At 40.8% G+C, this 26317-nt stretch overlaps 3 protein-coding genes across 4 annotated transcripts; all 3 read right to left on the bottom strand.

Annotated features, from left to right (window-relative positions):
• Positions 1-2655: 2655 nt before the first annotated feature.
• On the bottom strand, positions 2656-7345 carry LOC308292991 (trypsin-2-like; the record flags this gene model as incomplete). The annotated part of the gene is made up of 6 exons (XM_080735416.1): positions 2656-2703; positions 3052-3153; positions 4144-4280; positions 5728-5984; positions 7053-7203; positions 7306-7345. 6 exons carry the CDS (start codon positions 7343-7345, stop codon positions 2656-2658), a joined length of 735 nt encoding a protein of 244 aa, XP_080591542.1.
• Positions 7346-9821: 2476 nt separating this feature from the next.
• LOC308292993 (trypsin-2-like) lies at positions 9822-13244 on the bottom strand (the record flags this gene model as incomplete). Its single annotated transcript, XM_080735418.1, has 6 exons — positions 9822-9869; positions 10508-10609; positions 11348-11484; positions 11929-12194; positions 12920-13073; positions 13205-13244. 6 exons carry the CDS (start codon positions 13242-13244, stop codon positions 9822-9824), a joined length of 747 nt encoding a protein of 248 aa, XP_080591544.1.
• A 1982-nt stretch (positions 13245-15226) lies between these two features.
• Positions 15227-26210, bottom strand: lipea (lipase, hormone-sensitive a). Of its 2 annotated transcripts, XM_080734422.1 has the most exons (12): positions 26185-26201; positions 25662-25726; positions 23944-24193; positions 23136-23420; positions 22122-22212; positions 21317-21462; positions 20882-21067; positions 19868-20020; positions 19144-19288; positions 18655-18882; positions 16949-17379; positions 15227-16162 (listed from the first exon to the last, which is right to left on the bottom strand). In XM_080734422.1, the coding sequence occupies exons 3-12, from the start codon at positions 24181-24183 to the stop codon at positions 15941-15943; spliced, it is 2127 nt and encodes a 708-aa protein (XP_080590548.1). In that variant the 5' UTR covers positions 24184-24193; positions 25662-25726; positions 26185-26201; the 3' UTR covers positions 15227-15940. The 2 variants fall into 2 exon arrangements, with proteins under 2 accessions (XP_080590548.1, XP_080590547.1); XM_080734421.1 differs by lacking the exon at positions 25662-25726 and having other exon boundaries at positions 26181-26210.
• Between the last annotated feature and the right edge of the window lie 107 nt (positions 26211-26317).

Genomic DNA, 26317 nt, shown 5'->3' on the forward strand with positions numbered 1-26317 from the left:
CTGTGTTTTAACCTACCTATTAGTGAGTACTGAACTTTACTGATTGATTAAACAATTACCCAGGATAACATGGCCTTAATATTTCTGAACAGGATATTATTGTAGGGCTTTAACATGGGATAAGAAAGAATTGTAGTAGTAGATGGATGATGAGGATGTGCACAGGAATGCTACGCACACCTAAGTCTTCTGCCGGCCCACGGCAGAAGGATCCTAAAGGGACAATAAGGCGCATAGCCACACTTGGAGCCAAGGCATTGAAGGCAACATTTTATTAACACCAATTAGTGGAAACAGAACTCAGCATTCAGGTAAATTGCTTTTTTCCGAAGTCTCCTGAACTTGAACACAGCATTTTGTGTTGAACAAATGTAATTAGGAATCATGACATTACACCACATCTCCACTAGCTAAAGAGTGCTGGGTTGCGCAACTCTTAAAATAGCTGATCTACAAGCTCTCGCAGCACAACGTGTTGAGAGCTTGTAGATCAGCTATTTTCGCTAGTTTTGTCTCGGGTCCTACCTTAACACTGTCCACTGTCCAGTCCAGTGAGTGAAAGTACAAAAGTATTAGATCAGATTAGATTATACATTTAGACTGTATTGTACATCAGCCAGTCGTATTTGGTGAGGGTAGCAAACCGGTTGCCTTGTTGCGGTTCTGCTATGCCACAGACAACCTCCTGCTCTTCGTAGAAAATGCAGTCTCGCCCCTTTGGCTCCTCTCTCCTTGCTGGGTCATTGTTTAGTTTCTCCCTGTACTTTCTCGTTCTCTCAGCACTTGTCATTTTCCAGCTGACAAAAGAAAATGGAATGTATAGTTTAAGACAAAGAGAAAATATTGTTTAGATTGAAACAATATGTTAAGGTTTCTGTGAAGGGGTTTCTGCTCTGTCTGATGAATTTGAAGTATCACTGAATGAAGCTAAATTTCATTTTATGTAAAAATGTTTAAAACAAATGTTTAAATGTACAAAAGAAACATGGAACTTTGTTATTTGTTGTTATATCTGTAGTTAAATACAGTATAAATCATATGGTGTGACAGTCAAGTCATATGGTGTGACAAGCAGACCTGTCACACCATATGATTAAGTGTCACACCATATTACTGTTTTCTCCATTTAGGTTTACCTTGAGGCTACTATGTACACATTAGCATGCTAACAGCATGCTAGCTATAACAAAGCAGCCTAGATCTACATGGAAATATGACCAAAACGTCAAATAACTTAAGCTTTTTTTAAAGAAAAGGTGTCACACCAAAAGACATCCAGAATGGTGAGTTTGTCAACGTTTCAACAAGATGGCATTTCATGAAAATGTTAAAATCATAACTCACCTCAGACACCTGTCTTGCAGTTGTGCTGGGAGTGCTGAATAGCCTTACAGAAGAAGGACCTCTCTAGCCAATAGGTGTCCAAATAATTGCCTGTTTAATTTTTCCAAACTAGTGTCACACCAAATGATTTTGGGTTGGGGGACAAAATGTTTTTGATCAGAAATGACTGAAAACATTATGCTTTGACTTTGAAAAGATATAGGCTCAAAATAGACATTCTTTTTAGCCTAAATTCATTTTCAAATGATTTTTAGCAATTATTTTTCTTAGTTTTATTCAAGTTCCCACTTTGAGAAACAAGGTCAGGACAGTCACACCATATGAGTTTTGCCATGTTTGGTTGAAGATTCTGAAGAAATGAGGAATGAAATGTTTTAATCTTGAGTAAGTTCACATAAAGCTTAATGTCCTGCACAATATTCAGAAGGTTTTTGACAAATATATTTTTTATTTATACATGTTTGACACCGAGGACAGCGAAAACGTTACGTCACGTCACCCACCCGTCTGTCTGAAACAGTGTTTCTCCTCAGTGGCTGGAGCAATTGATCTGAAATCGCATCACCATTAGCATATGAACACACCTGACATAACTGTGAAGCCCGTTTGTCACTTTCACAAATCGTATGCTGTAGATTAGCATTTTTATGGTGTATCTATATTAGCCTACAGTACCTTTTGTGACCACAGTTGCACACCTGCCATTTTCACTATATTTAAAGGCTTATGTGTTCATTCATAATGTATTTCCTTTCCTAGAAATGTAGTGGAGACAAAAGTACAATATTTGTCTTTGAAATGTATGAGTGAAAGTCACAAGTATAGCAAAAAATGCAAATCCCTGAGTAAAGTACTCTACAGACTCTCAAAACATTGACTTAAAGGAGAAGTTCACCCCCAAATTAATTCTATTGATTACTCAGGTTTTGTGGACCCAAATGCACTCTTCCGGGATCAATGGGGGTACATTTACTATAATCAAATGACTGTCTTAGGAATGCGACAAAAACCAAAACATTATATTTAACTCAAGTCTCCATGGTTTGAGTAATCATTAGGAAATAAAAAAGTTATTTTGGGGGTGAACTACTCCTTTAAGGAGGCTACAGTACTCAAATAAATGTACTTACTGTCCACCACATAGTCTCAATCGACTAATGACTGGAGGATCATTTGTTTCACAAAGAAATGGGAGTTAGTATGAGTATAAGCTAGTTGCTCAGACAATTTATTGTTTGCTTGCCATTATCCAAAATGAGGACGGAGTACATTGTTGAGTACAGGAGTAATGGGTTCCTTCCTACAATGACCTTAGTGAGAGGCCATGGTAGACTTGATCCAGTCAGTGAATTTGCAGACCTGTGAAAGATACACCAATGATTCACTTCACTCATTTGTTTTCACATTAACAGAACTATAAGTGAGGAGTTCCATTCAAGAATGAATTATCCAGACACCTTCTATTACAAAAGAAATGGGATATAAATAACTAAATCCATTCCATAATATATTGGAGGAAAATAACATTTGTGGATGACAAGCTCATTAAGACCATTAGAGACTAGATTATATTATTATGCAAAATAAATTACATACATCGCATTACATGTTACATTATGTAACCTATTAAACAACGTTACAAAACATATAATTAACCAATTAAGCCCTATTTTATACTTTATCCATTTGAAAAACAATATAACAAACCTTGGCATAGACACCTGGTCGGTTTTCCTCAGCACAGCCCCATCCCCAAGACACCACACCCTGGAGTTCACCATTGCACACCAGAGGACCACCAGAATCTCCCTAATGGGGAAGTCAAAGTGTTAGAACAGTCATACTCTCCTATCACTTCATACTCTCAAATCACAGGTCTGCTGGTCATTACCAAACCAGCCACGCTTTTCTACACTCCAATCAGAACTCATGCTCTTATATATTATATTCTTTAGAGCTCTGCTTCTCTCGCTGATTGCTATATTTCTGCTGCTGCTTTAGCTGCCTCCTCTACCCCAACAGCCTCCACCTTTTGTTCTAGCATAGGGTCAAATACTATTGTAATTGTATGTCTGCCGACTCAAGTTAGTTTCTCAATGTATTGCTTTGGCCTGCTCTTGCTATGGGGGGTTTTGTTTATCGTTCCTTGATTTTGCTTAGCATGCGGCAATCTGTTTGTTTGTTTGATTGATTGATTGATTGATTGATTTAAGACTTTATTAGAAGTTTGCATAGGAAAAGGTACAGTTTCATGACGGTACAGTTCACTGGTACAAGGTCTACTAAAAGGAGATCCTAGAAAAGACTAAGCTTATTTCCACAGGAAACCATTTAAGTATCTCATATAACATTGAATGACAGACGAATAGAACACAGTACTATGCAGTAGATATGTAAAGAAAAGAAAATGAAAGAACAAAAAAAAAGAAGAAAACAGTAAGTCTAAACAAACAGTAAGTCTATACAAAGAAGGGGCAGGGGAGGGTAGGGCTGGGCTGGGCTAGGTTTTTTTTTTTACCAGTTGCGAACGGCTGCTGCCTGTAAGTGGTTTTTCAGGGCAATTTTAAAGGATGCTAGTGATCCACACTCCTTTATGGCCTTCGGTAAGGCTTTCCACATTTTGGTGGTATAGCAGAAGAACGAGTTTGACCCTTTGTTGGTTTTGACTGGTTGAAAATGATCTGTGGCGCTGCCTCTGGTGTTGTAATTATGGATATCCTTAACGTTTATGAAAAAACTGAATTAACTAGAATGCCTATATGTCACATTTCTGTGTAAATTATTTCCTTTTTCCTGTACCTGACAAGAATCCTTTCCTCCCTCCAAGAACCCAGCACAGAACATGGAGTCTGTGATTCTGTTAGGGTAGGAGTTCTCACAGTCCTGCTGGGACAGGATGGGCAGATTCAGACAGTTCAGGCATTTCAGACAGCCGACTAGAGGAGAAGAAGAGAGAGATGTTATTTCACCGTATATTTGTCATAACATATTATTAGATGTTCATTTCAGAACCACTGTATCCACAACTTTCCAACATCCCATCGTGCATTGCGCAGAAGTTGCATGGAGCTTCCGGCGCCGCAGCCAGGTGTGATCTACAAGCTCACAACGATTGCATCTGCGACACGACGTGAGCTTGTATGTCTGCTGTTAACCGAAAGTGTGGTGCAAAAGATTCTCCAGTAAATTCCCGCGGAAAGAGGTGGATATACATTTTAAAACTGAGCATCTAGTTTGTCAACCACATGAACCCCAGTGTCACTATTCTGTGTCGAACATTTGGTAGAAATACCAGATCTACAAGCTCCAACAACACGTGAGATCGTCGTGAGATCGGTTATTTTCGGTGAAGAGATTTGGTGTATTGAGCCCTGAAGGACCCTGGTTAATGAAGTATTTACTGTAGCAGTTTTTTTTTATATTGTTCATACAGTAGGATTTAAACATTTCATGGTATTTTAATTATTATATGTATTTAAAGGAGCTATAGTCAACGGATGAATAAAAATAATGTTTCGAAAGTATTTTATAAAAAAATAAGCTTCATATATGTGTTTCTATTAAAAAATGACCACAAAAAGCGTAAAATAATGATAAAATAATCATTTTGGCCATTGTCAGACCGACACTTTGTTTACATCTAACATATAATTTTCCGAATGTCTGTCTGTCTGTCTGTCTGTCTGTCTGAGTGTCTGTCTGTCTGAAACCGCGTTTCTCCTCAGTGGCTGGAGCAATTGATCTGAAATCGCATCACCATCAGCATATGAACACACCTGACATAACTGTGAAGCCCGTTTGTCACTTTCACAAATCGTATGCTGTATAATTGCATTTTTATGGTGTATCTATATCTATTTAGCCTACAGTACCTTTTGTGACCACACATGTTAAGGGAGGGGCGCTGTTGTTCAGGCCATGCACAATCACACACAAACCCACACACACACACACACACGGGGGGGGGGGGGGGGGGGGAGTGTGTGTGTGTGCAGGCGGGCAGGCGAGCGGGCGGGCGGGGGGGGGGGGGGGGGGTGGTTCTGGCCCTGTTACAGATGTTGTCCAAAATCATGCAGATCGGTACACAGTATCTCTGTAGCCGTTAAATGGAACGGGTATTTCTTACATTGATGCTCCTACATATTAGCATGCAAGCACCAGTTAAAGTTACTTTCCATCCCTCATATACTGTGTGCACAGTGCACATCCCATAATCCACACACTGCACATCATTTCGGAGCTCATATCTTTGAACGGGTAAGGGCTAGTTCTAGTCTATAGACTAGGATGTAAACAAAGTGTCGGCCCTACAATGAAAACGTTGACTATAGCTCCTTTAATAGCCCACTTATGATCTTATTTTTGATACATTACAGTACTTACAGGGGCTTTGGGTTGCTCCCCAGCCAGAGACCAGGCACTCAGTACCAGCAGGGGCACAGCTGGTGGGCAGGGCCATAGGCTGGACAAACTCATTGAGCTGTGCTGGCTCTGCAAGTTTGATCATCATGATGTCGTTGTTGATGGTGTAGCGGTCATAGTCTGGGTGGCGGATGATAGCAGCTGTCGCAATGAACTGCTCTGGGCCATCTTTCCATTTAAGGTGGTGCTCACCCAAACGCACTTCAATCTTTTCATCCCTGGGGGGAGAGAGAGAGAGAGAGAGAGAGAGAGAGAGAGAGAGAGAGAGAGAGAGAGAGAGAGACAACAACAAAAAATATTTCAAATTCGACACTTAAATACACAGACCTTATACCAGGGGTCTGCAATGTTTTCAGGCCAAGGACCCCTTAGTTGAGAGAGAGATGAAGCAGGGACCCCCACAACCCTAACCCTAACCATATAGTTTCATTGTTTGACAGCACAATCAGTGTACTTTGGATTCATGTCCAATTTTGTTTTCAGATATTTAACCACTTGAACCGTCAATACTTAAAAAAACTTGACCTTTCACTCTGTACTTAGTCTGTTCTTTTCCCCCTCTACACCAAAGCTCTTTACCGAAAATAGCTGATCTACGAGCTCGTGCGAGGCGTTGTAAGCTTGTAGATCTGCTATTTTTGGCTACATTTCTCAGAATATGGACACTAGGGTTCACGTTAACCGATTTAGTGCCATTCCCGAGATATCTCGCGAAATGTACTCGAGTATCTGTAGTGCCATTCCCGAGATATCTCGCGAAAAGTAATATATTACTGTAACGGCGGGTACATTACCGAGAAGAATGGCTGATTTGTAATCATCACGGCTCCACGAGCACAAAATAGTCATCCCATAACATTGAGGTGGACGGGGGATCTCATCTTTAATGTCCATTATCTCAAAACTACACTTTAGAAGCGAAGATGGAGGCAGATGCTCGCTTATAAAGCACATGTTAAAAAGGATCGATGCGATCCGCCATGACACCACGTAAACAATGATCGATTCCGGCGCAGGACGTGATGACGTCAGACCGGAAGTGTTTACGCTATGGACTTCTGGCCTTCAAAATAAGACAACGGGAGTGAATGGGACCTGAAGGAGGCACTCTGGACATTATAATCCGTTAATGTCTGGGGCTCAGAATGATTAATATAAAAAGGATTGGATGATTTGGAGGACCCCCTGTAGTAACTCTGAGGACCCCCTAGGGGTCCCGGGCCCCCTGTTGAAGACCCCTGCCTTAAACTATGTGGATGCAAGCTGTATTCAATTCTATAACTCACTTCAGGCAATGTGCAGCAGACACGACCCAGTGGTCATTGATCAGCGTTGCCCCACAGTAATGCCAGCCGTTGTTGAGAGACACCTGCCAAGGGACGGAGTGTTCCTTGCACTCGTACCCTCCAACAATCTTATCGTCAAAACCAAGGGCTCCTACACAGGAGACAGAAGTACAGGTTGTAGAGATCAACAGAGCAAGGGAATTAAAGTGTAATCAACAAAAGTGATCATCAACTCAAAAGTTTGATAACTCACCATTGGTTGCCACCAGTAAGAGAAAAACAAAGAGCATCATTTTGACACTGGGCCAGACGTCGACAGTGGGTGTCAGCAGCAAGTCTTTTGAGAACTTATATATACTCGTCATCATCATGACATCATGAACATCCGACACTGAGGGAAAAGTAAACAGAAAACTGGCTTGTGCTGGCACTTTATGAAAGTGTCCAAATTGTCAAATCTGGGAAGAAAGATAACTGAGACAGGTGGCAACAGTGCAAAAATCACTACTGTATATTGACGGGTGGGAATGCCATTTTGAACGCTGTAAGCGAAAGTTGTAGATGATCATTTAGCTATAACATAACTTGTATGTAAGATACTGTGTTACGGTTGTTCTGTCAGTGACAACCAGCAAAGCAAGTATAATACATTTTATTCATATATTACTCAAAGGGCTTGACTGAAAAAAAAGAAAAGATAAAAATGTGAACAAATTTGACATGTATAAAGTAAATGTTAAGAAGCAGTTTAAACAAGGCTTCTTTTTAGCAGCCGGAACAGTTTGACACTTACAGTATTTTACCATTTTTGTAATTTATTGCTTAAATGTGGACAAAAGTTATGTAACTATAACGTTCTATGAATTCTGGATTCCTGCCAGTGCCAGTGCATAATGGTGGCATCATTATGAACTCACTCTGGCGTCATGGAAAATGAAATATAGAACACTACTGTAATCAAGTGGGAATAAGAAATACAATATTGTAAAAGTCAAAATTGACCTGATCATGGAGATGTTCCAAAGATGATAAAAAACATTTTTGAACAAGTGTGTTAATGTGTCTCTTAAATGTTTTGGCCGGGATCAAATCATACACCAAGGTATCTGGCAATGGACTTAAGATTGTTTGATAAAGGACCAAGTGATGACTAAACTTTAGAAGGAAAGTACCTGCTGCTATGTTCATGACGAGACTTATATCTAACCCTATGAACATACTGTCTGTACCAGATGGATCTCTTAGTGGATATTTCTTTCATGCTTTGGTAATACAGGCAATGTGAGACAAGTTTTTCATTATCCAAAAAGCCATTTTATACAATACAGATGCAGTCAACTCAAATATTAATGCTATATTGCAAAAAACTAAAGTTGGTTTTCTCAGTAATTAATTCTGTAATTATTTTAAATTATTATACAATATTATATTGCTTTAGAATTTTCCACTTCTCAGCAATAAATAAATTAGCAGTGAAATAAATAAATGATAGTATTTATAATCTGATCCATGCTCAGCCCTGCATCAATCAACGATATTGGATTGGTTTAAAAATGGAGACTCAACAAAATACGCTGGTGTCTCTAAATGACCAGAGACACTGGTGTCTACATATTGACAAGAGACACTGAATACTGCCAAGACAGAGACATACAGTAGCAGAAAGTGGTACAGTCAGCTGGGGCATTAAGGCCACTGTGGCCTCAGGGCATGCCATTTTTTGGAGGGGCACAAGGCCAAACTGAAGGGCAACGACTAACAACAATACAGCAGAACCTATATCTTTGCTTCTGTTGAAGCTATAATGACAAAACTGGTGTCAAAGTGTACATTTTGGGGGTAAAGGAATCCAATTAAATAGTTAAAAACTAAAAGCTAAACTCATTACCATGACAGCACAGATGCTTTCCATTTGGTCCCGCTTTAAAAATAAAAATAAATAGTTGTCCCTTGGGCGTATGGAAGTACTTTAGTGCTATATAAAATAAATGATCCAAATCACAGTTCATAATTATCTGAAATATATGCATTTTTTTAAATGTCCGCTACCATTTACAGCAATACATTCCTAGAAATGTAGTACAGTAAAAAGTGCAATGTGTCTTTGAAATGTAGTGGAGTGAAAGTCATAGCTATCCCCCCCAAAAAATACTCAAGTATAGATTCTCAAAAAATGTTCTTAAGTATAGGGCTGTCACAATTATTACATAATCGTCTTGACATAATTTTTTTCATAATCGTCATAATCGTTTCCATGTTGAAACATTTTCATATATTACAAAAAAAAAAAAAAAAAAAAATAGTGGAAATAGCCGATCTACAAGCTCACAACACGTCGCGATAAAGTTGTCAAATAGTAATTTCTTTGTATATTTAGGTTACGTGTCATATCTGCCATGTGCAACTTCAAAGCCTAAAAGCCAAACAGAAATGTAATTGTCAACGACCGTAACACAATTAAATCGTTAATCGCAATTATTTGAGTGACAATTAATCGTCATGTAAAATGTTATAATCGTGACAGCCCTACTTAAGTACAGTACTCAAGTAAATGTACTGCACTTAATTATGTCCACCAGCACCACTGGTCTCGAGACGACTGGAGGATCATTGTTTCACAAAGAAATGAGAGTCAATATCAGTGTTGCTCATATCATTTATTAATTGCCTGCCATTATACAAAATGAGGAGTAATAGGCCTACATTGTTGACAGAATGTAGATAGCGTGAGTAGACAGAAGTAATGGGTTCCTCTTCCTAGAATGATCCTTAGTTGGCGGCCATAGTAGAGCTGATCCAGTCAGTGAATTGGCAGACCTGTGAAAGATACACCAATGTTTCACTTCAGTAAGATAAGATATGTGCATATACAGTATAAACTATATGGATAGGAGACTTGTTTGTCTAAGATATGTGCATATACAGTATAGATATATATGGATAGGACACTCATTTGTCATCACATTAACAGTGGATAATGTCCTCCTTAATAAGAACTAAAATTAGTAAGGACTAAGGAGTTTCATTTAAGAATGAATTATCCAGACACATTCTATTACAAATTGATTGGGATAAAAATATCTAAATCCATAGATAATGCTGTGCATTGGTGCTACAGTACGTAACATAACAACAATGACAGAACATGATTAATCAATTAAGCCATATTGAAACGGGCCATTCTGCATAAATGAGTACTTTTACTTTTGGTAGTCAATTTTGATGCCAATACCTTTGTACTTTTACTCACATAAAATTTGGAATGCAGGAGTATTTTTTACATTGTGGTATTGCTACATTTACTTAAGTAAAACATCTGAGTACTTCTTTCACCACTGGCGATATCCAATTATCAACCTTGGGTCCACTGTACTCACTGTCTGTATTTCTTTCTAAATATTGACACATGCCGTTTCAGAACAGAACTCCTCTCAGTTGTAGGAAGAATAACAAACCTTGGCATAGACACCGGGTAGGCTTTCCTCATCACAGCCCCACCACCAAGACGCCACTCCCTGGAGTTCACCATTGCACACCAGAGGACCACCAGAATCGGTCTAATGGGGAAGTCAAACTGTTACAAAGCATATCTACAAGAGAAATGTTGATCACAAATACTATCCCTAGTCAAAAATAGGATTTCAAAATAGGATGTTTTGGCCGTAGCACTTAAAAGCCTCAATTTGTGAAAGATTTCATAAAGGCCACAGACTATGTTTTCGCTCCTGTCCGTCCGTCCGTCCGTCCGTCTGTCCATCCTCAGTGTATAGATAGATAATCTCTTTTGATAGTACAGTGAAGACAGACAGGAAACGGAGGGAGAGTCAGGGAGTGACACGCAGCAGGGGTCCGTCAGGCTTGGAAATTGAACCCGCAACTCGCTGTCAGGCGCTTTATTTTCCTCTATGTGATCAATGAAGTGTCTTTCTCTGTCTATCTGTCTGATTGTCTGTCTATGAAATCAATAGATTTGTTTATATTGGTCATGTTTGTAACTCTGACCAACATTTTGATTTACAAGTCACTGTTTTCAAAATGTATGTTAATACAACAATAAGTAATGTGGTCAAACAATATTCTGGATTGGAGCTTCAAGGAGAAATATAATGAACACTATATGGAAGTATCTGTCAGTCAGAGTCTCAAGCCTATATGTGTTTTTCTACTTGTCATCCATAGTAGAGTAGGTTGCAAGTTGAAGCTTATTCTACAGTCATGTTTTTTGTATACTGCTATGAAAAACCTCAAATGCCTAAATATAAAATGTTGGTGTAATTATTTCCCTTTTCCTGTACCTGACAGAAATCCTTCCCTCCGTCCAGATGCCCAGCACATAACATGGAGTCTTTGATTCTGTTGGGGTAGGAGTTCTCACAGTCCTGGTGGGACACGGTGGGCACATCCACACAGTTCAGGTTTTCAAAAGCGCCAGCTAGAGGAGAAGAAGAGATGTTTTTTGACCCCATATATGTCTCATATATTTTTTCCTTTCAGCAGAACAATCTAGCTCTTCTGCATAATATGTATGTATACAATGGTTTTAAGTGAGGATCTAGTTTCTAAAAGATAAGTACTATTGTGTTAATAAAATAATAATCGTAACCATATGAAACAGTGTCCCTATTCTGGGCAAACATTTGGCAAAAAATAGCCAATCTACAAGCTCACAAAATATCGCAACACATATTGTGGCTTGTGAGATCATTGTGAGATCAGCTATTTTCTGCAAAGAGTAAAGGGATATGGTGTAAAGGAATCAAAGAGGAGGACCAAGGATATTCCAGTTTTTGATATTGTTCATACAGGGTGATTTTAAACATTTCATTGGATTTAATGTATTAAATAGCCTACTGACCCACTTTTGGATATTACTTACCAGTGCTGTTACTCTCGGTTGGTCCCCAGCCAGAGACCTGGCACACGGTACCATCAGGGGCACAGCTGCTGGGCAGGGCAATAGGCTGGACAAACTCATTGAGCTGTGCTGGCTCTGCCAGTTTGACCAGCATGATGTCGTTGATGATTTTGAAGCGGTCAAATTTTGGATGGCGGATTTGGGCAGCTGACTTAATGAACTGCTCAGGTCCATCCTTCTTGTCAAGGTGGTGCTCACCCAGACGCACTTCAATCACCTCCTTGTACCTGATAGATATGGGGAGGGAGGGAGGGAGAGAGAGAGAGAGAGAGAGAGAGAGAGAGAGAGAGAGAGAGAGAGAGAGAGAGAGAGAGAGAGAGAGAGAGAGAGAGAGAGAGAGAGAGAGAGAGAGAGAGAGAGAGAGAGAGAGAGAGAGAGAGAGAGAGAGAGAGATGAATGAATGCACGTGCACACATAGACAGTAAAGGGGGCTTGAGCCCCTGCCCTTTTATCCGTTTGTAAAAAGTGCCCTCTCCAGACCATGAATGGAGTTTTTTACTATGGTGAAAGAAAAGAAATGCCCTCTTGTTACATGAAGGCAGCATTCAAGAGAATTGCCTTGTCCAAACTCTCCTGAACTTGAATAGTGTCTTATGTTGAAAGAATTGCCCTCTCTGTGTAGAAATCCATGCTGTTATGCCACATCTCCAGTATTTGCTTGATTATGCCTAGTTCAGTGTGAGTGTGGTTTAAGTTAAGTACTGAAAATAGCCGACCTCCAAGCTCACAACACGTTGTGCTGCGATGCGTTGTGGGCTTGGAGGTCTGCTATTTTCAATATTTTCACCAAAAGGCCCTTTTAGAAATGTCAGCCCTTGCCTCTCTAACATTCTCTGCACGTCCCTGAATGAATGAATGAATATTATTTCAAATTAGTTGAAATTGAAAAATAGATTGGACACTCAATGCAGTTAAACTATGTTGATGCAGACTTTATTGAATTCCAACTCACCTGAGGCAATGTGCACCAGTAAGAATCCAGTTCTCGGTGATCAGCGCTCCGCCACAGTAATGCTCGCCGTTGTAGCGGAGAGACACCTGCCAAGGGACGGAGTGTGCCTTGCACTCGTGCCCTCCGATAATCTTACCCTCAAACCCAAGGGCCACTATACAGGTGACAGAGATAGAAATACAAGTTGAAGCGAGGGAATATACTGTATATATATATACATATATATATATATTCAAATATTATATATATACAAATTGTTTTGTCAAACAATAAGTTTAGACTCACCATTGGTAGCCACCAGTAAGAGAAAAGCGAAGAGCATCATTTTGACACTGGGCCAGACGTCGACAGTGGGGTATCAGCTGCAAGCCTGTTGAGGACTTATATACTCTGCCATTATCAACATCACAAACATTTGACACTGACACTGAGGGAAAAACAAACAGAAAACTAGATTGCGCTGGGCTGGCACATTATGTTATGGATGTGTCAAAACTGTCAAATCTGGGAACAAAGATAAGAGACAGGTGCAAATAGCGCAAAAATGACTTGTAGAAATGACAGGTTTAGTTACTGTAAATTATTTTATTCAAATAAGCTGCTGTTCAAAAGGATCCTGTGTTATGGTTGTTCTGTCAGTGACAACCAGCAAAGCAAGCATAAGACCTTTATTCATGTTACTCATCCAAACAAAAACTAAATAAAGCTTGATATGTATAAAAGTACATTTTAAGAAGCAATTAAAACAAGACATTGATTCAGCTACAGCCAGCAGGTTCCTGTCTGGTACTCAGATAATCTGGCTGTGCACAGGCTTGTAAAAGGTTAAAACTCGTACATGTACAGTAATTAGAAGTAATATGTACTGTTCTCTTTGTTTTACTTACTATGAAGTCTTAAACCATTCGTTTTTCTGCTTTTGTTCATTTATTTTGCTTAAATGTTAAAAATATGTTATGTTATGGTTCTCAAAATTTTAGTGTCAAGGACCACTAAATTATTTGTGTGTATTTGGTCGCAGACCCCCATATGAAAACATTTTGTGCCAAGGACCCCCATACAAGATCATGATGTATGGTGTTAACATTTTTAAAAGAATGTCAAGATTCTTTTGGAAAAAATCTTTCTAGCAACATTGTTTTATAAAGGACCTACAGTAGTGCTGACTAAATGTTAGAAGTTAAGTGATCTGGGTCAATAATGAGAATTTCAGTTTCAATTTGACACACCAACACACTGGAGTCTGCAGTAGAGAATGCCATTTCTGTTCTAAATAAAAATGTAGGTGTGTCACATGCAAGGGTCTAGCAGTAGCCAGAAGCAGTACAGACTACAGAAGTGCAATAGACTGTACATTTTCTATGAGAGAAAGGCCAGATTAGACTTTCAGAGTTAATGTAACGGTTTCCTCTTTAAGCTTTGTATAGGGGTGCCAGATAGGCGGATACCTACCAGAGAGGACTCAGTCTTCTCCTTTTTGTGTAGCCACTAGCCAGGTGTCGATGAGAAAAAATCACAAAGGACTCAATAATAAATAATGAACCCTTAAATCTGTGGAACAGCTCTGTATTGAATTTAAGTTCAAATTCACCAGGGTGGGTGGCAACAAACACATGTATACATTAAATGAACATAAACCAACATAAATGTCATTCAAAACCGCAAAACAAAATAATAACCAAATATTAAATTAAAAGAACTGGGGTTATCACTGGGTTACTAATTCAAACCACCTCGTATAAAGAAACAAAGGAATTGTCTGTTCAAAATCAAAAGTCTGCATATGACTAGAAAGAATCCTCTTGCTGTTAATGGTCAAGGGTTTGAAATCCTCTTGCTTTTATATTGTTCTGGGTTGCCTGTGTGTAGGGTTCCAATAAGTTCAACTCCAAGCAGGAAAATCCTGAAGGTAATACTTCTCCCTGGATTGCCACGCAGTGTAGTAAGAATAATATTCTGGCAGGCCTTCTTATATGTGCTGCCAGCAAACAAACTGAACTTCCCCACACACTGAATCACAGACCTGTAGCCATCAGACCTGAGTGGCTGATTGCCAGGTGTCAATCATCATTGTCAATCGTTCCCTAGGTGATGGCCTGTTAATTAGTCAATAATTGTCAATTAGAGTCAATTATGATTCTGGCCGTCATAGACTTTTCCATAGACGTGACAGTAGTGCGTACGGTATCCGCAAACTAAATATTTGTTTTGGTTCATTACACACTTGTGTATGATTAATTGCCAAGTGAGTACAAAAGATGAGCTCACAACGGAAATATGGAATGTTTACTTTTTTGATTTAATACTTCCATTTAAATATTTCCACAAATATGTCGTTACATTTACAGTTTGACAAGTCACTTTTGGTAATACAGGCAACGTGAGACAAAGTTATCATTATCCACAAAGCCATACAGTACAGATGCAGTCAAGGCACAGCTGCTCAAACAACTCAAATATAATTTAATGCCATTGCAAAAAGGCTGGTTCTTGTGCGTCAGTCTCCTCCATGTTTGCCAGAACGTAGTTTCAAACAGATAAATAATAAATACATTAAAAAAAAAGATCTACCTATAAAACCCTTAATGTAATATTTTCTATTTTATTCAGTGGCATATGTTAGCAATGTTAAAAAGTGATGTTTCTGCTGTGGAAAATTAGAGCCATTCGGTGAAAAGCAAATAGGCAAATGGTTCACCGTTCTCTCACAAAAATATAGTATGTGTTGAATTTCTTTCCCTTATAATACATTCACTTGTGCCACAATCTTAAGCTGCATGAAATGCTGCAGTTATTGCTTGAAATTCTTCCCTGATTGTTAATACTTTCTTAGCATACATTTAGATTTATTTAAAAACAAATTCCAAAATTTCTAAGGTGACTCAACCATCGGGACTCCCTTCCTCTTTTTTTTCTTTTTTTTGGGGGGGAGGCAATATGCCCCATCCCTAAAGTAAACCTCACAAAAACTATACATAAACCCGATGAACCAGTCTTCAGATTAGTCCTTTCTATTTTTAGTTAATTGTGGACAAAGCGGGGAGGGTCCCGTCTCTCAAAGACCTGTCTCATTCGCTCTAGACAGATATTTGAAGCCTCCTCCGTCTCCTTGGCGAACTGTGATAGGCTGAGGAAGCCGTGTGGGAGGTCCTCTAGCACCGTCAAGGTCACAGGCTGGCCCATATCGCGCAGCTTCTTGGCAAACATCACAGAGTCATCCAGCAGCGCATCGAGTGCAGACGCCTGTGTTATCAGAGTGAGTAAATAACATGTCATGAGAAAGTTAGCAGCCAGAAATACACACCTTACATACACTACCTTTGTATGGGGAGTGGGGGGCCCCAGCTTGGGACCTCAGAACCGCCCACTTCTAGTCTCGCCAAAACACTGACTCTTGCTACCGGTCAGTCTCTTTTGCCAAATGAAAACAATTATCTTTTTAAACACTTCCTACACTCCTATTAGTGAAAACTGCTCCACAACAAGAGTGCTGGTGTAAGACATTAGCAGCATTTAGGTGCATTCAAATAGGGAGCGATGAAATTCAATATTAATATTGATGTGATGATGGTCCACATACTAAATCAGAAGTCTATTTACTTTACATTTCTATTTACATGTTTGCCAAAGTAACCTAGAGAGTCCATGAAATCCATTTTGAGAACCACTGCCCTAGACAAATGAAAAACAACAAGAATGTTGCTGCCTCTTTAAGTGCAAAAGGAACATTGGTAACATTGCTTTAGCCCATTGTATATTGTGTGAGGAGGCCAAGCCAAGCCGTGACTCATAGTTTTGAACTAGATACTATTGGAGCAACGAGCCATGGCTCACAGTAGCCTATACTTTAGATTTTAGACATTCAAAATAACAAATAATCCAATATTGAACAATGCTAGGCTCAGTCTCAATATTTCAGAGACAATGCCATTAACAATTAATTCCTTGTCCCTAGAGTGATCATGCATGACAGAAAAATAAACATGATTTGCCATGATTTTCCTCAGGCCCCTTCCTTCCCTCTCTCACCACTATGTGAATAGGCGGCAGGCCTCTTAGCAGGTTATCAGGAGCCAGCAGGGGTGACACAAATGGATTCTTGACAATGGGGCAGGCAACAGGATTAACACAAGCCAGACTTTGAGAGCGAAGGGGCTCAAAGTTTTCTGGGTAATCCCAGTGGACCGCCGAGTTTGTTGAGGATGTGTGGGAGGATGTTGAGGATGTGTGGGAGGATGTTGTGGACCTCCGGTGGGCGTCATTGTCTGGTGACCTCCTGGGAGTTGATGATGATGAGGAGGATGACCCAACTCCCCCTGTGGTTCTCCTAGAGTCCATGAAGGACTGAATCCAGTTGGAGGCTCCCTGCGTGAGGTCACTGAGCAGCACCACCGTGTCTCTGCTCAGGGCACTCAGAGTGTTCTCACATAACTTGGGCTGCACCGTCTGACATTCAGTGCCTGGGAGAGGGAGATGATGTTTCGGGGGTTTTGGTTACTTCACTCACAATGTATATATTTTTTTGTTTTCATTAACTAAAGTACAACACAACTGTTAGGGAATTCAGGTTGGGGATATTGATGCAACAAAGTGACACACAAACCTTTTAACAACAATACCATGACTACTGAGACACCATCTATTCCATTTCACATAATGATGAATCTTTAGTGTACTGTATTTTTTGACAATCAGCTTGTGTTATGATCTGGTCTGCACAAACTGAGTTAGTATTTTGTCTGCCAGCCCAGTGCCACACTGGCACCAATTTGGTCTGCTATTAGATAATGCGATTAGAATTCACTTTTGTTTATTCAGTGTCACTCTCCAAGAATGTGGCAAGTGGATGCTTGCCAAGAGCCAGACTTCAAATGTGTGCGATAACAGTGACCAGCTTAAACCTAGCCTCCTACCTTCTGTTCAGCTTAAACCTGCCAGAAAGCTAGACTCTCCACAATTATGAAAAACACACCACAATTGTAGTCACATGTCTCTGGAAGACATACTTATCCATGGTACTGGATTCTCACCTTACTACTTCTTCACATCTATTGTCTGATATTGAACCATTAAAAACATGTCTTGTTCAAGATAGTGTCAAATGTCAATGATATGGGTGTTCTTCTATTGAATATGGTCAGAACAACAGTGATCCAATAGGTACAAAGCATAACCAACAAAAGCTAGGAAAAAGAAGTAAGCTTTTTTATTTGATCAACCGTTTGATCTTTTGAATTTTCTCCCCAATTTTGTGATTATACCATTCCCCCATGTGTGTATATTCCCTGTCACTGTCAACCCCTATTGTTGATCTAGAGAGGGAGCAGACAACCAGGACTCCTCAGATATGGAGAAACATGGAGTCGCCACTAGCTTCTTTCAAGAGTTTCATCAAGAGGGTCTAACACGTGTGGAGGAACACACTATGCCTCCCAGTTCCGTTCCCTGTTGAACAGGCGCCATGACCAACTTGTCGGAGTCACCCAGAAAACACCCTCCATTCCCAGTTCCCACCCATGAACACGGTCAATCACAGAGGAATCGAACCAATCTCCACGGTGGTGTGCAGGAACTTGACCCCTACTGTGTGTCAGCCGGTCTTCCCACCATTTCCCCGTTTAATGACACACTAAATACATTATCATCAATAGTATCAGTGGTTTGAATGTGCCTTTGACAACTCAGGTTGTTTGAAATAACCTCCTGAAGAAAGAAAAAACATAAAACACACATACCTGTGTAAGCATTGAGGCACTTTGCTAAAACACCTAGAGGCAACAGTGGGTCAATTAACGTCAACAGGCGGGAGGGCGAGGCATCAGTGGTGAGTAAGGTAGCAGGGTAGGCAGCCATGATGCCATCAGGGACTCGTACGCCGCTGGCTATAGCCTTCATGGACACAGTGATGCAGAGGTTCCCCCCGGCACTGTCCCCTGCCAGACAGACTCGCTCTGCAGTGGAGCCTAGGGCACAGATAGACAGTTCTCTCCGTATTAACATGGTGCATGTTGGACAGTCCTCCAGCATTATGATCAGGAACAAACTAATACAACCTGCCATGAAAAGGGCAGGAAAACAGTAATTCCCCTTTACAAATGACTAGGAACCAGTCTGCAAAACAAACGTCTTAGAAAAAACATATCGGGTTTATAGACCATCGGCCATTGATAATCATCCTGTACATCTCTGCAATGTTGACAGATTCCCAGATGAAAATCACTGACCCAGGAGATGGCAGTTCTTGAGTGCCCAGCAGTAGGCGTACATGCATTCTTCCAGGGCTCTGGGGAATGGGGCCTCCGGTGACAGAGAGTAGTCCACGGACAGGATGGGGATACCCAGATCCTTAGACCAGGTTCTCAGGTAATTCTAAGAGATCACAGGATGGATGAGGAATAGAATAAAACACATCAGATTTGAGAAAGGAGTCAAAGGAGCAATATATAAAGTTAATGTCATGGTGGGCATGCAAAAGTGTCCATACCGTATACAGATTAGGCATTCTGTTGTGTAAGACGATCAGTTGTGCTAATCAACATTATGAAGGATTATTCTTAATAAGTGCCTATTTTGCGCAGTACCCTTTCATTGCTCATTATTCTGAAGAAAATGTGGAATATTATTAGGGTAGGCCTATTTTGCTGAGAAATCATGCACACAAAATGCTAATTGTAATGGAGTTACAGTAATTCATCTACTTGTGTAAAGGTATATACATGTATATAAAGTCCTTGTCCTTCATTGCTAGATATTTTTGTTTTATTCCTTGATTCTAATGTACATCACTTGCCTCTCCAGACTGTGATGCACTTTGTCTCTTTTGAAATGTGCTACACAATGTAATCCATTAGCATTGATGTAGTTACAGCTGTGGAATATTAAGTTACTGCGAAAACTATTATCAATATCTGTGCATGACATGTTTAATGAGATGAATGCATAGCAGACCTCATGGGATTTTGAGGTCTGGGCCACAAATCCCCCTCCATGGAAGTGAACGAGCAGCCAGGGAGACGGAGGCAGTCTCTGGGGTCTGTGGACCATGGATATGGAGATGGGTGGAGGCTCAGTGCGAGAGAGTACCAATAGCTCCTCGCTGTCCTACAAGTAAAGAAATATTTAACTGAAGTAATAAAAAAAAAAAAAAAAGAGAAAGATTGAATGTGTAAACATCTGGCGCTGGTCATAGCATTTAATGATTCAAGATGTTTTCTGGAGTTCTATCACAGTAAAAATAAATAAATAGATAAATAGTACTAAAAACAAATCACAGATTTCCTGGCCACTTAAGGGTGTGTTCACAGTCTTCACACTGTCTGCCAGTTATGAAGAAAAGGTGATCACTATTTGCATTTTGTTTCCATAACAACATTGCTCCACAATTTAGAGATGGTTTATTTGTATCAGGGATCTTGTACTGTATTCAACTTCAACGTTTTCAGGCCAAGGACCCCTTAGTTGAGAGAGAGATGAAGCAGAGACCCCCACAACCTGTTCATAGATTCCATATAGTTTCATTGTTTGACAGCACAATCAGTGTATTTTGGATTCATGTCAATTTGTGTTTTCAGATATTTAACCACTTGAACTGTCAATACTTAATAAACCTGACCTTTCACTCTGTACTTAGTTTGCTCCTTTTCCCCTCTACACCAAACCTTTTGCCCGAAAGTCGCCGACCTACAAGCTCACAGCGGGTGTTGTGAGCTTGTAGATCTGCTATTTTTGGCTAAAGTTCTCCGAATATGGACGCTAGCGTTCAAGTGGTTAATATAAAAAAGGAGAAAAAAAGGTTTCTATCACTCAAAGATTTGGAGGACCCCCTGTAGTAACTCTGGGGACCCCCTAGGGGTCCCGGACCCCCTGTTGAAGAACCCTGCCCTAATTGTTGCTCTACCTTGTTTTCATGTTCCTGATCACATCCCTGCACATACAGTAACCTGTTAACATATGGGTGCTCACCTGTCCCTCCCTGAGGTCGAAGGAGATCAGGCGCATGTGGACTGGCCCAGGGCCAGAGTGGGCGACAGGAGGAGATATATTGGTGGACAGACTGGGGTCTAAGGCCAGGGGGAGACGTAGAGGCACAGGAGGCACAGAGATCGTCAAGTTCACCTGCACCGTGTTAGATGCTATTCTGTTGAAGCCCTGTGGGAAGACGGTGGGGTAGTGATCATTAAAAAAAGAAAATATATAGTGTATTCTGAATCTGAACCACCGTGAATCTTTACTTCTTGGTTGGTGTTGTCAGAAAGGAAAATATGATATTAAAAATGGCAGACATTTTTCTTTTACGTCATACACGCCACAAAGCTCTAACCAAAATTCCATAACAGACTTTTATTCTCAGTTTCAACAAATGTTGGGGTACTATCTATGTCTCTTAGCCTTGCCTACCGATATTAGCCCAGATTCTGTGAGGTTCCAGAAGGTCTTCCAGAACTGCATGTCCAGATTCTGGGTAATGCGCTCAAACTCTAAGCCCCTCTGCTCTGGGTCAAGGACATACTTCCCCGATGAGAGGAGTGAGAGAGCTGCCATGCCTTGAACAAAGCAGAACAAAACACATCATAACACACTTTGACAGCAGAGCAGCTAAATAAAGCACAGCAGAAAAGAAAACTCAATTATGTATTCCAGACGCTTTTGAAAGAGCAGAACATCTAAGAGGTATGACAGAAGCATAGAACAGATTTATAGAATTACATTTAGCATTTAAAGTATCATACAGACGTAATGGACCATTTCTATTCATTAACCAATTCTTATGCAAAAAGTAATCAATCAGTAGAGGGTAGGGCAAGGGACATCTCAAATATTATGATATCTTTGGCCAATATTGATGATATTATTGTAGTGTGACCATAATATCAAATGTGTGCTAATAAATAGGCCCCACTAGCAAAAGAAATCACAGCACATCCCTGGATATCTATATATTGTCTCCATGATGCATTTGTTTGATGTAAAGATATGTTGGTTATGGTATATATAGGAATAAGGGCCATTCTAACCCTTCGGTCAGCTGATACCATCCCAAGGGCCATAGATTCTCCCAGCAAGCTATGTGGGTTTGAACACAGAAGTAGGGAATTCATCATGACCTATACTTTGATATCCATCGAGAGGAACTTCGGTTTTGATTTTGGTCTCATGGACACAAAAACATGATGTCTCTACTGACTGGAATGACTTACTGTACCTAGCCCAGATTTCTGTTTTCCATAAGACTCTCCATACGAGACCATGCTTATGACGACAGTCTGGAGAAATGGACGTAGAGTGGGGGTGAACTGCCAAGAGAAATGAAAAGATATACATTTAGTTTATGGTTTTAAAATCCAGCCGCACACACATGTAGGTGCGGCACACCGCAATTATGGTTGCCGCTCTGAGAAATGTGTCTATATATATTCACTGAAGGAGGCCCTACTAAAGGAAAGGCCATGGGGTCACCAAAATCAATTGGGTACATCCCACAATCTGCCTGTTATTTAGATTGAGATATCTATACTATAATTTTGCGAATGTCTGTCTGAGTGAGTGTCTGTATGAAACAGCGTTTCTCCTCAGTGGCTGGAGCAATTGATCTGAAATCGCATCACCATTAGCATATGAACACACCTGACATAACTGTGAAGCCCGTTTGTCACTTTCACAAATCATATGCTGTATATTAGCATTTTTATGGTGTATCTACTATCTATTCTGCATCTAGCATGAGGCACATCTATTCTGCATCTAGCATGAGGCAAAATGTTTAACCAGCTCTGTGTGTGTGTGTGTGTGTGTGTGTGTGTGTGTGTGTGTGTGTGTGCAGGCAGGCGGGTGTGTGTGCAGGCGGGTGGGCGGGCGGGCTGGGGGGGGGGGGGGGGACGACAGTATCTCTGTAGCCATTAAACGAAACGGGTTTCTTACATTGATGCTCCTACATATTATCATGCAAGCACCAGTTAAAGTTACTTTAACTCCCTCATATACTGTGTGCACAGTGCACATCCCATAACCCACACACTGCACATCATTTCGGAGCTCATATCTTTGAATGGGTAAGGGCTAGTAGTGCAAATTTAGGATTTTGGCCTGAGGGTGGCACTAGAGGCTAAATCATGATTCATGGGGTACCTCAAATGTCAAGGGCTCATCCACCATGATCACTCAGCAAGTGCACTTAGGGAGTTTCCATAATAAATTACATTATCTAGTGATATCTCACCTGAAAGCCCAAACAGCGGCCATAGAAACAGGCCTTGTGCATTGAGGTGTACTCCTGTACAAAGCGTTGGCTCAGTGCTCCATCTTGCAGGGTGTACAGCTGGCCACGTTCATTGTCATTGAGCAAGTGCTGGGCGAGGTAGAGGAGAGCCCGCAGCTGGCACAGAGCATTGCAGTAGGCTTCCATCTCGGCTGCGTTGTGCTCCGCCCTGAAGAAGGGGCCGTGACAGTTGGAAGTGATGTAGCGGCCTTTGTGGATGATGTGCATGAGGCAAGACAGCAACACCTGTTGACGAGAGAGAGAGACAGACAGACAGACAGACAGACAGACAGACAGACAGACAGACAGATAGACAGATAGATAGGTAAAATATTCAAAGTTTAAAAGAACATACTGTATCTCAAACACCAAGCAGAGAGAGAGAGACAGACAGACAGACAGACAGACAGACAGACAGACAGACAGACAGACAGACAGACAGACAGAGACGGAGAGAGAACATTGTATCTAGTGCAGTGGTTCACAACCAGTGGTCCTTGAGGGGGTTCCAGGTGGTCCCCAGCTAAGTTAACTTATTGTTTTAATTTAAGTCTACACAATTAGAGAATGTAGAAGAATTGTTATTTTGATCAAGATTTGCCTGCGACTGTATCTCTCCTATGGTACCACATCAATACAGCATGGAATCGTGGACAAACTCTTATTCAACGATGACAAAATATTCTAAGTCTTGGGCCTGAGATGATAAACCTCATCAAATGGTCCTCCGTGGCTCAAATGCCGATTAAAAAGTGTATATAGTTCATACCTTGACCAAAGTGCGGTAGCCATTCCCTGGTGTTTGTGCATCAAAGTCATAGTGGTGGTAGACTGTCGTGAACCCAGCGACCACTGGTTCCAGGGCTCGGCCATGCTCCTGGATCTGTTTCATAGAAGCCACCAACCTCTTGGAAACGTTGCTGTACAGCGAGTCATCAGGCCCACAAAGGGCAGCGATGTTTTCGTCACACACTGTGTCCAAGGTGTCGAACACAGCCCTGAAATCCATAGCTGAGGAACTGGGAGAGAATGAGACAGAGATACATATTCCATCCATCAACTCCTTTACACATGCTGTCTCATCACCTCAATATTATGTAATGCTCTAAACGAACGTTGCTTCACAAAATGCAATGTACTATCAGCACAATCAAACAGGCCCCCCATGACATCACCTGCTACTAGCCTTATTTTTCTGAGATATATTTCTTCTTATCTGTTAGTTCTGTTCAAAGGTTGAAGTTTCCTATCTGGATAGTCAGGAAGCATACACCCTAAGGAGCATCAATAAAAACAAAGACGTGTGTTGTGTACAATGAGGCAATGCTATAACACAGTTCTTATTCATAAAGTGAACTCAGTAATCTACGTATCAACTGCCTCTCTGCCAAATTGCAGAGCATTCCCAAGACGTACCCATGATGTACATGACTTTCAGCTAACTTATTGAACAATGCAGAGCAATTTGTTAATATATAGGCCTATATATAAAAGTATGTACAACTACTACAACAGCTATGCTATTCAAAGGAGGCTGATAATCTCTGCTATGTCAACATGTAGGCATTCATCCGCTGCTGGCGTAGGGCTGCATTTCAAATCAAGTAGTCACACTGCTGACTGATGCAGTCAGATGTCATCAAGTGTCAACAAAACCGGCCTGGGCGCGCCGACCTGTGTTGCATGTCATTTAGAGATGAAGAGTAGCCTACTGTAGTAACATACAGCAAACTGTGTCCAGTAGTCCTCTACAATAGGCCTGGCTATATCCTAACTAACCAAAAGATCTTTTGGTTAGTAGTTTTTACAATGCAGTGTTTCCCAACTTTCAAATGTAAAAACTACTAACCAAAAATTATCTAATGTAAAAAATCAAACCTCGGTTCGAAGTGGAGCGGTGAATTTGAGCAGCTGTACCCTATGTGAGTGAGTGAGTGAGTGAGTGTAAACTGTGCCTGTGAGTGAGTGGTGAGTGTGCCTGGCCTGCACAAAACAGCGCCCCTCCTTTAACTAGTGTGTTGTGTGTGGCCACTCAAGGTATTGCCCAGGCTACGGACAGGGCCAGCCAGCCAGCCAGCCAGCCAGCCAGCCACATACCCACGGATATACCTGTTCATTGGGAGCGCTTTCACCGCTCCAAAAATACACGACCAAAAGATTGGATGTTTCCCATTAAAATATGTCACTGAGATTGATTGATTGAAGAATGTATTAGAAGTTCGCAATAGGAAAAAGTACAGTTTCATTAAAGCACAATTCACTGGTACACGGTCAACTAAAAGGAGATCCTAGTAAGCTTTACAGCTTACACAGGAACCACTTTATGTATCTCATTCTCATATAACCTGAAAGACAGGCGGATAGATGAAGACTTTAGTTTAAGGACAACTGTAAAAAGATTATGACAATATTACACTTGCGTAACAACAGACAGGCGACATTTGTTTTACCCATAGTTAACTTACCGGTAGTTATAAAAGGTTTTACCTTATCCACGGAAGTCACGCTCCACGCTCTCGCTCTCCTCTCTCATATTTTGCTGTGAGCCTCGTCTGTTTTCAGTTATGTAACAACAGACATCAGATCATCATCTGTAAGCTACAACCCCTTGGCTTTAACAACCCCAATCGACCCAAACAGCTGATACACGATGACGTTACAGCGACAACCCGACTCGCTCGCTGCTGTGATATCAGCTTTCATATCCTCGTAGTGTTACAGACAGTAATGCTAGTAGGCTATATAATGTGTGGCAACACTTTCTTGGCAGCATATCGGTGCCTTCATAGTAAATTGTGTTGAATTAAAATGAGAGTGTTCTACTCAATCTACTGCTTTCGTTCGCAGAACAAGTTCACACACGAACGAACACAAGAGAGCAGTGGCATTCCGCCGCGATGATGGTGTCTTTTACTGCTCTGGTCTACTCAGCAATGAATACAGAAGAATCGCCAGAAGCACTGAATATGTATTAGCATTGTATATAACTTAGTAATTTGGACTTACTTACCATCGCCTACCATCGCATCCTCCTCTGCTGCTGCTGACAGTTTCGTTTCCGTAGCCCACAGGATCCTGGGTATGCATGTCATGTGAGCCTACAGCACAGCACTGGGCTGCGCTCTAGGCTTGGGCAAAAACTA

Source organism: Nannobrachium achirus (genome assembly GCF_963921795.1).
Source record: "Nannobrachium achirus genome assembly, chromosome: 10".
Lineage (NCBI taxonomy): Eukaryota > Metazoa > Chordata > Actinopteri > Myctophiformes > Myctophidae > Nannobrachium > Nannobrachium achirus.